General features: G+C 36.8%; 1 protein-coding gene across 1 annotated transcript; it reads right to left on the reverse strand.

The window, feature by feature from the left end:
* Positions 1-1802: 1802 nt before the first annotated feature.
* Positions 1803-8084, reverse strand: LOC127624361 (E3 ubiquitin-protein ligase RNF170-like). Its single transcript, XM_052099156.1, has 6 exons — positions 7161-8084; positions 6017-6083; positions 4475-4583; positions 3476-3549; positions 3252-3362; positions 1803-2418 (listed from the first exon to the last, which is right to left on the reverse strand). Exons 1-6 carry the CDS (start codon positions 7292-7294, stop codon positions 2113-2115), a joined length of 801 nt encoding a protein of 266 aa, XP_051955116.1. The 5' UTR covers positions 7295-8084; the 3' UTR covers positions 1803-2112.
* Positions 8085-9750: the final 1666 nt, after the last annotated feature.

The raw sequence follows: 9750 nt of genomic DNA on the forward strand, positions 1-9750 counted from the left end.
CACTGTTTAAGATTTACAAATGATCATGGATTTTTCTTTATAATATCTGTAAGGTTTGAGTGAGTTTGTGTGGACAGGAAGTGCTGAATGAGCATCTACCCACACTTTGGGCAGTATGGGAAAGCACAAGTTTCCAGCTGGAGCTACTGCAGGCCAATCCACTCTGTGTTCATCAAGAGGAAAAAGGGCTTGCTTCTTACACACAGCCTTACCTCAAACTCAAATTTAACCCTTCCTAAACACAAATCATTAAGGAACTTGGTGAGGCCATGAACACATTTTAACAGAAGTCATGTCTGACTTTTTTCTTAGTGCCAAGGGAATTGCAACAAAATTGAAACAGCTCTCATAATTGTTTTTACTTAATCTTCAGGAAAACCTTGTGTTGCTGTAGTGAGAGAGGAAGGCAGTAATGGAGACAGAGAGACATCTGCTTCTCTCTTCATGGCTGGATTGGAGGTAAAGATACACCTACATCAAAACATCTAAAAAAAAACAATTAGCATATGTTTGCTCTTATTTTTAACTGAGTGTTTTTGAGTGTTGTCCTTTTTGATTGTTGTGCGGGATATCACAATGCTGGACCTGTGTTTAGGCCCCACAACCTTTGACCCCTTCCGAGCTGTGGTGTTTGTAGATTGATTCAGCTATGCAGATGTGCTGGGGTCAGCTAAAGGTAAAAATCAGCTATTGCATGTAACAGCATTTTTGATATCACTGCTGAACCATGTGAGGTTAAAAGTTTAATAAGCTTTACCATAACATGGTGCAAGTGCTCTCTGTTGCTTTTGAGCCTTCTGATTCACCATTGTATGTTTAGATTATCTTAGATTAATTTGTGACGACTTCATAGTTTGTTTGGTATCGCCTTGCCACTGCATACTAAAATAAGCATTTTAGTGCTTGTTTTCCATTTGGTGATCACCTGCTATGATTTTTTTATTCTTCAGGGTGGGCTGCCACAGTGGCCTTTTACCCCAGGGCTTGAGAGGAGTTTGAGCATTTCCATAATTGTGATGACATACTAAGTCTGGGAGTTTTTTAATGGATGCCAGCTCCTAACTTTGCTTTGCTGGGCTGGGTGGGGAGAGGAGAGGATGGAGGTGAAATTTAAAGGAATTGTTCACCCAAAAATGAAAATTCTCTCATCCGTTACTCACCCTTATGCCATTCCAGATGTGTATGACTTTCTTTCATTTGCTGAACTCAAATGAAGATTTTTAAAATAATTTCTAAGCTCTTCTGGTCCATCCAATGCAAGTGAATGGGTGCCAAAATGTTGAAGTTCCAAAAATCAAATAAGTCAGCATTAAAGTAATTCATAAGACTCCAGCAGTTAAATCAGTGTCTTCTGAAGTAATATGATAGCTGTGAGTGAGAAAGAGATCAATATTTTTAAGTCAATTTTTACTATAAATTCTCCTCCTTGCTCAGTAAATCTCCACTTTAACTTTCAAAATCTTCTTTTTGTGTTTTTGGTGATTCATATTCTTCATTCATATTGCCCCCTACTGGGCAGGGAGAAGGATTTCTAGCAATAAAGGACTTATATTTTTCACCCACAACTGGCTGAAGATCTGGATTAAAGTGTGTTGAAGTGTTAAAATTTTGGCACTCATTCACTTGCATTGTATGGACCTGGAGAGCTGAAATATTCTTCGAAAATGTAATTATTGTGCTTTGTAGAAGAAAGAAAGTCATACACGTCTGGGATGGCATGAGGTTGATTAAATAATGAGAATTTTCATTTTTGGGTGAACTGGCTGAAATATTTCTTTGTTATATATGGGGGTTTGTGCAAGGCAAACAGAATATGTTTGAAAATTATGATAAATAAGTATTTATTAAAAACATGTATATTTACAAAAGCACTTTACATTTAATGCATACAATCCGTTTGTAATGAAACGCCTTAAATTGCCCTTTAAACAAATAACCTTATCAGGACTCTGCTCTATCTGTTTGTCCCATGTCTATTTTAGACACATCTTCACTGAAAATCTATGTTCAAAGAGAACAAAGTGCACCGGGTTATAACACTGTTAACCTTTGCTAACAAGGTTCATTAGTGGAATTTCAACATGCTAGTTAGCACATTATCTATGTCCTCCTCTACAACGTGTCAGTCAGCACACCTTGTGTGACTGATTGCGTTCTTGTCCTCTGTGGCCCCATCTGCTGGTTAATATTAAAAATGCAGATAAGAAGAAGGAAGACTGCTACAAAATCATCAAGTACGCCCAGCACACTGCTCAACGGCCCAGGAAGAGTCTCCAATGGGGATGCCAGAGACATGGCAGCCACAAAGCCACAGACAGCCACCCTCAAGAGAAACAGCCACACCAAGCCGCCCATGTTCCCCAACCATTGCACCAACAACAGCAGGAAGAGTGGAGCATCACACAGGTAATCCTTAACCTGGAAATGGAAGAAATACACACTGTAACGTATAACTGCACCGCATTGGTGTATTAGTGTAAAGTTTGTTCTGTATACGTGCATGTTTGTGCGTGTGTGAACAATGAAATTGTATTTCAGTGTGTCTTCCTCCTGTACACAACAATGCCCTCACTGCCCTATGGTTTCACAATCCTCCTTACCATCTAAGTATTAAAAAGCAATGGAAATGGGTGTGGTGATATGCCTTGAGCAAATAAAAAGATAAAGTCTTTGCCCAGAATAATAATGGTAACTGAATCTGCCAAACGGATTCACTGGGAGAGGCCCGTACTTGTCAACAAAAGATAGAAAGGTTATATCATTTACTGTAGCTTGGCAGTGTTCGTCTGAGCAGCAGCATCAATGAACACTAAATGAGCCTAACACACATTTCCATGACTCCAAAACTGACTAAAATCAAATAAAGGGTTTTAGTTTTTGATTCACAGTTTATAAAAATGTTTAAAGTTTTCAACAATAAAGTTATATTTGTATCATTAGTACATGCATTTGGAATAAAAAAAATCCATAATTTACTAATCTTGGTTAATATTTATTAATAATACATTTCTTCAATTTTAGCCCATGTTAGTTCAGAATGCCTTAACTAATTTTAACATCAAACGTTTTGATAAAGAAAACGTATTAGTGTATGTTGAAATATAACATTAACCAAGTGCTGTAAAAGTTTTGTTCATTGTTAGTTCATGTTAGCTAATGTAGTTAACTAATGTTCACGAACACAACATTAATGTTGAATAATAACTTAATAACACGAAAACTAAACTAAATTCAGACCAAGCTGATATTACCTGTCTTGGTGCTCCCGAGAAGCGCTTGTTATAGTCTCTGATATGTCTTAACACTTCTCTCTCCTTACAGTCAGCTGTGTTCTCGCTGAAGAGACGACACATCTTTTTCACCTGAAAACAGAATAAAAACACAAAAGAGAGAGTAATTGACGCTCTCTGTAATTCAAATGATTTTACAGATGGTATGAGAACATACTAAGAAATTCAGGATGTATGTCTCTTACCTTCTGTCTGCATAAAGGACAGTTGATGGCATCTAACCAGGTGCCATGTTTCCAGTATGATATCAGACATGGTGCTGGAGAGGCAAAGAGACAGAATAAGGGTAAGCGTGCGCTACGTGTTTACAGAATAATTGCCTATCCTTCACCCTGTGCCTAGTGCCATGTGCCAAATCTTCTTGGCAGACAGAAATCTGTGTATTTATTGTCGCTTTAATTCCATACTACACCTAGTGTTAAAACTACACAAAAATATGGATTTGTTTTGTGTTTGTCACATTTTTGGCTCTGGTAAACCTCCCATTTGCATGAAAGGATGTAAAAAGAATCAAATTAGTTTGAGAGTATTGTGAAGTTAAGCATGTGTGTATGCAGCGCATCTGTTTATATTTATAATTTAATTATTTACTAAATGTAATTTACTAAATGATCATTGCTGGTTTTAAATAATAGTGCTTTTAAATAAATAGTGCCTAATGTGTACAAATTAATGTGATCTGTGTCTGGTGAGTGGCACAGCTATCGTAACTATGACAACAGTATAATATTAAACATCATGCACAACTCTAGGTGAGTCACGTGTCCCTGTAAGTGTTGAGTTCTTGGAGTGAGCACCTTCTGTGCAAATGCCCACAACCATCTGCTCTCAAGCAATGTCGACCAGTTAACCTAAACTACGATTTGCTGACTCTAAGTATCTGAAGTGAAATTGAACTTTTGTTATTTGATTGATAAATTGAAATTATTTATCAACATTTTGAAACATTAAGCCTAAATTGATGTGTAAATTGTTGTTTTACCATCTGACCTGAAAACAAATTGAATTAATTTACATTCTGATCCACAGGATGGCTGATTCAGTGTTAAAGCACAGCTACTCTGTGTCTATATTTCCATTATTATCTACAAAATTACACCACAGACCTGAGATCATGTCTTATGATATACAAAACCAGCTTTTCTTTGCAGTGTAGTGTATTTTTGCAGTAGGTTGACACGCACCACAGAAAAGATGCCCGCAGTTGGTCTCTATAGGATAGCTGGCTATCTGTAAACACACAGGGCAGTGGAGGTCCCTGTTGCCTGCGGTTAACCATGGCTTGGGCAAATTCTGCAAGCATCAAATTAAGGTGTGATTATTCTGGAAATATAGCCTCTGTCACTGTAATAATGGCATACAATAAATAAATAAATATCTGCTCAATTGCACATAGCATTGTTTATTTCTAATGATTGCTTAATCATTAAGGGGATAGTTCACCCAAAAAAAGGTAAATTGTCTCATCATTTACTCACTCTTATGCCATCCCAGATGAGTATTACTTTCTTCAGCAGAACACAAATTAAATTTTTTAAAAGAATGTCTCAGCTCAAAAAATGCAAGTGAATGGTGATCAGACATTTGTAGCTCCAAAAATCAAACAAAGGAATCATAGAAGTAATCCATGAGACTCCAGTGGTTAGATTCATATCTTCAGAAGTGATATAAAAGGTGTGAGTGAGAAACAGATCAAAATGGAAGTCATTTTGTTGTACTCTAAATCTCCACTTTAACTTTTTCATCTGAAAATCACATGTGGTGCCAGTTTAGTTTCACTTTCACATCTGAAAGTGAAAGTTAAAGTGGAGATTTAGAGTATAAAGGACTTTAACATTGTTCTTTTTCTCACCCACACCCACGGGCGGATTTAGAGATGGGCAGCTGGCCATGGATTTAAAGACTAGTGTTTTAGAGGGCCTGGGTAGCTCAGCAAGTAAAGATGCTGACTATCACCCCTGGACTCACAAGTTTAAATCCAGGACATGCTGAGTGACTCAAGTCGGGCAACCAATTGGCCCAGTTGCTAGGGTGGGTAGAGTAACGTTGGGTTAACCTCCTCTTGGCTGCTATAACGTGATTCTCGCTCTCAGTGGGGCACATAGTGAATTGTGCGTGGATGCCGCAGAGAATAGCGTGGACCTCCATATGAGTCTTATGGATTACTTCTATATTTCCTATATGTGATTTTTTTTTTTTAGCTATAAAGATCTGATCACCATTCACTTGCATTGTGAGGACCAACAGAGCTGAGACATTTTTAAAAAAATCTTGAAGAAGTCATACACATTTGGGATGGCATTAGGGAGAGTAAATGATGAGAGAAGGTGTGTGTGTGTGTGTGTGTGTGTGTGTGTGTGTGTGTGTGTGTGTGTGTGTGTGTGTGTGTGTGTGTGTGTGTGTGCAGCGTTTTTGTGATATACCAGGACAATTTTGTAAGTTATAAACTGGTAATCACAAGGTTATTATGCTATAAATGTGATTTATGAGGACATAGACTAGTGTCCACATATTTCAAATCGCTTAAAAATCATATTAAACAATGTTTTATTGAAAATGTAAAAATGCAGAAAGTTTCCTGTGATGATTAGGGTTAGGGGTTATGTTAGGTTTAGGGGATAGAATCTATAGTTTGCACGGTATAAAAATCATTATGTCTATGGAAAGTCCTCATAAGGATAGGAAAACAAACATGTGTGTGTGTGTGTGTGTGTGTGTGTACGTACCTCTCTTTTGTCCATGTGAGGATTGTGTGGCTGCACTTGACCCCTTGACTTTGACAGTAGAGGGGACCTTCAGAAGGGAGAGATGTAATTATTGATGAGCAATACATTGGAGTAATGTTCACCCATTCTGTCAAATTGAGAGACTAATGTATTATGATGCAGTACTAGAGTTTAAAAGGTCAACTCTGGACTAAAAGGTCATTGGATATAAACTGATTTAATTCATGAGTTGAATTCAGTTTTTCTTTTGAAATTCTGAGTAGCCGGCTACAGCTTATTGAAAAGTACTTCATTTTTCTTTCCATAAAATTAAAAGCATTTATTTATCTCAAGCTAGAAACTGAATTCTCTCTTGAAACTTCATTACCAAGTAGTCTGGATAAACTAAACGATGTCTGGAGGAGCACGTACAACATCTAAATTTAGTTGGCTGACACCTATTTTCTCACACCAGATAATGCAATATCAGAAAGGTCTTTCAATATATGTCAGTACCGAATAGCACTGATGTTACTGATAGTATAGAGTTATGATTTGTTTTCCCTTGCTTTAGTCTTCTTTTTTGTTTGCATTGACAAAAATGTAATTCAGTGTAATCTTGATCCAGCAAACTTGTTTCTCTTTATAAAACAATGCAACAGCACCAGATCCCATAGGAAGGTATTTTAAAGCTAAACTGAATAAAGTTTGACTGACATACTAAACTCTTTGATGTCACATTATAGGGCAGAGCATGTCTGATTGGTGTCTTTTATTGCCCCACATACCATAACACAATCAACCTGCAGCCTTAGTGTAGCACCAAACAAAATACTATACTGTGTGTGTGTGTGTGTGTGTGTGTGTGTGTGTGTGTGTATATATATATCACACACAGTGTTTCTACAAAATGATTCCAATATAAAAGTGAGATGAACTTATGCTACGAAATTTTACCTCCTCTCTGTATAGATCAAATGTGCACCTTTTAGACAAATGCTGGATGTGTCTGAACTGTTTAGATATAAACTTGCTTCAAACTAAATGTACATAATATCAATGGAAGTTCCCAGTTACATATAGATTTAAATAAGAATACACAGCACAGGATTTAAATTTAGATATATAAAATACAAATCTAATACAAAGAGTTTGAGTGTCTCACCTATTGTAGAAGCTGTGGCTGGTGGCCATGTTTCTTGTTTGTGATTCAGTTGCTTTCTCTCGTAGAAGGCAGAGAATGGAATGCCTTCTCGCTGCTTTACTGTTCACAGTAAATTTGACAGATGGGTCAATCATTTACTAGGGATTTCAGTCCCATATTTGTCCCTTTTACTAAGGTTAAGTACGCTGACTTCCTGGTGGATTTGCAAAATTGAGGACATTTTCTTGCATACTAACTGGCCTCTATAAATACACACTAAACGGTCATGCAAAATTAATGTGTATTGATTAGCAATAGCAGATCAGAAAGTTTAGAAAAATGCAATGCCCATTTACCGGTCTGTAATGCTGTATTTATGTCATGTGACCACTTACAGTACACTGATTCAAATAATATAAGTCTCCTCCTACTGTCAACGTTTAACGTAAGTTTACACAATCTAATGTGCTGCCACATCGGCGCGGAGCCAGGAGTTTGTCACAGGAGTATCGTCGGATGGGGGAAAGGTGATTGTTGGTGTCGAAATACCAAAACGGCAATTGCGAGTGTGGCCACCCCTAGCTCTGCGCCTCTGCCCAATATGGATGACCAAAGAAAAGCATTTCACTGGGATGCTTGGAACACTCATCACCTGGGCAATCCAGTGAGTTAAAATAAAGCCACATCTGGATTAAATACTATAACCCTTAGTCTTATGATACACAAAAAATGAACAGTCCAATCTAAATTCCCATGTGTAGTAGGCCTATATGTTATATGTATGAGTGTGTTGTTTTTATTAAGTGTCTTGAAGAAACAGACATCTACCGTAATCAAGGATGTAACCAAATTTTCAAGACAGTGGGGGACTCAAATAAAAAGTTTAATAATCTGCCATTGAAAACCCAATATTAATCAACCACTATAATGTCTATGTAGTTAAGGGCCTGAGAAAGGTATAGTTAGCCCAGTAATAAAAATCCTATAATTATTTACTCTCATGTTGTTCCAAACATGTAAAACTTTCTCTCTTCCATGAAACACAAATGGAAAATACATGCAATGAAAATGAATGGTGACTGAGACGGAAGTAGCATTCTGCCTAACATCTGCTTGTGTATTCTACAGAAGAAAGCAAAATGACTTTGGAACAACATGAGGGTGAATGATTACAGAACTTTAATTGTAGGGTAAAATAGTAAAATCTTGCAATGTTGTTAGCTCATACAACTCAGTTACCCTTCCTCCAAATTGGCTCCATACCATATCAGTCCATTTGTCCTGAACGTTTTTGCAAAAAAAATTCAAAACTGCAAGGTCACAGTATCTGAAAATAGCAGCTGGCCTTGATGGCACAGAGGTAGGTTAAAGTCCCCATCCCCCAATCAGATTTGAAGAGCTGGTAGTTTCTTTAGGCCATGACTGTCATGGTTAAAGTCCAGTGTCATGTCAGTCAAGGACTACCGCCACCAGTAATGCTGCTCTACATATAGTGGTTATCAGGTTAAAGTTGCAGCAGAAAAGTCATTTTTGGTATATTTTTGACCAGAACTTGTATTTTTAAATGTGAACACAATGTGTGGCTTTATGATAAAATTATTATTAAAACTCAGAGTTTTGTTTATTGTTAGGTTGTAGTACATTATTAATCTCTAATTTCCTTAATTTTGACAGCCATAACTGAAATTACGGGCAGCTGCCCTCTATGTGTTTATGTTTGTGTTTTTTGTTTAGGTTTATCATTAAACTTTATATATATATATTGTCAAGCCAGTTCTCGCCTCCTCCTTTCCCAATCCTAACCTTGTTACATGGACATAGGGTACAACAGGTTTACAGGCACATCTTAAGGAAAATTAGCTTTTTTCTGGTCAGAAATTATACCAAGATTGAAAAAATACATTTATTTTATTAAATATTAATGGAGCAAGGGTGTTTTGATTAAATTGATCAAACATTAAAAAAAAAAAAAAGGTGGTAAGGATGTATTTTTCCCTACATTTGGAGTAAAAGTTAGGCTAATCAAGCCTCCGAGAGGGATAAAGGCCGACTGCGGACGGTGGTGCGACAGAGAGAGAGAGCGTTTACGAGCAGCTGTCCGTCATATGTGTGTGTTTGTGTCTTTTGGTTTAAGTTCTTAATTAAATATAATTTATATTGTCAAGCCGGTTTTCGCCTCCTCCTTTCCATGAATCCTGTTACAATTATTAGAATATGACACTGAATTATAATTTTTTTGTTTACTAATATTGTGATTGCCCACCACTCCCATTTGAGAAAATCTGTGTGTTTTATGTGGGCCTTTAGCCCCTGCAACAGAGGTCTTTCTACCACAAATACATCCTTTCACTTAGAAAGTTATTGAAAAACTTTTGATTTTATCACCTTGAACAAAACTGAAAATGACAAATATGTATTTTGTAGGGAGGTATGTATTTTAGTTCTGTTGTACCAGAAACATCCCAATCCACAGTTGAATGTTTATGGAGTTTATCTCTCTCAATATAACTTTAATGAAGGGAATGTATCTATAAAACTGAAATGCAATAAATGCACTAATAGGTCTCATAATTTATTCATGGTTTTAAAAGAATTCCCACATATAAATGTG

This window comes from Xyrauchen texanus, chromosome 30 (genome assembly GCF_025860055.1).
Source record: "Xyrauchen texanus isolate HMW12.3.18 chromosome 30, RBS_HiC_50CHRs, whole genome shotgun sequence".
NCBI lineage: Eukaryota > Metazoa > Chordata > Actinopteri > Cypriniformes > Catostomidae > Xyrauchen > Xyrauchen texanus.

What these genes read in the sequence shown, in the direction of transcription:
- LOC127624361 (XM_052099156.1), bottom strand. Translation starts at nt 7,294, where the DNA reads ATGATTGACCCATCTGTCAAATTTACTGTGAACAGTAAAGCAGCGAGA. An exon ending in CTCACATGGACAAAAGAGAG is followed by an intron (nt 4,584 to 6,016) that starts GTACGTACACAC and finishes TGATGCTTGCAG; the next exon opens with AATTTGCCCAAGCCATGGTT. An exon ending in GTCCTTTATGCAGACAGAAG is followed by an intron (nt 3,363 to 3,475) that starts GTAAGAGACATA and finishes TTCTGTTTTCAG; the next exon opens with GTGAAAAAGATGTGTCGTCT.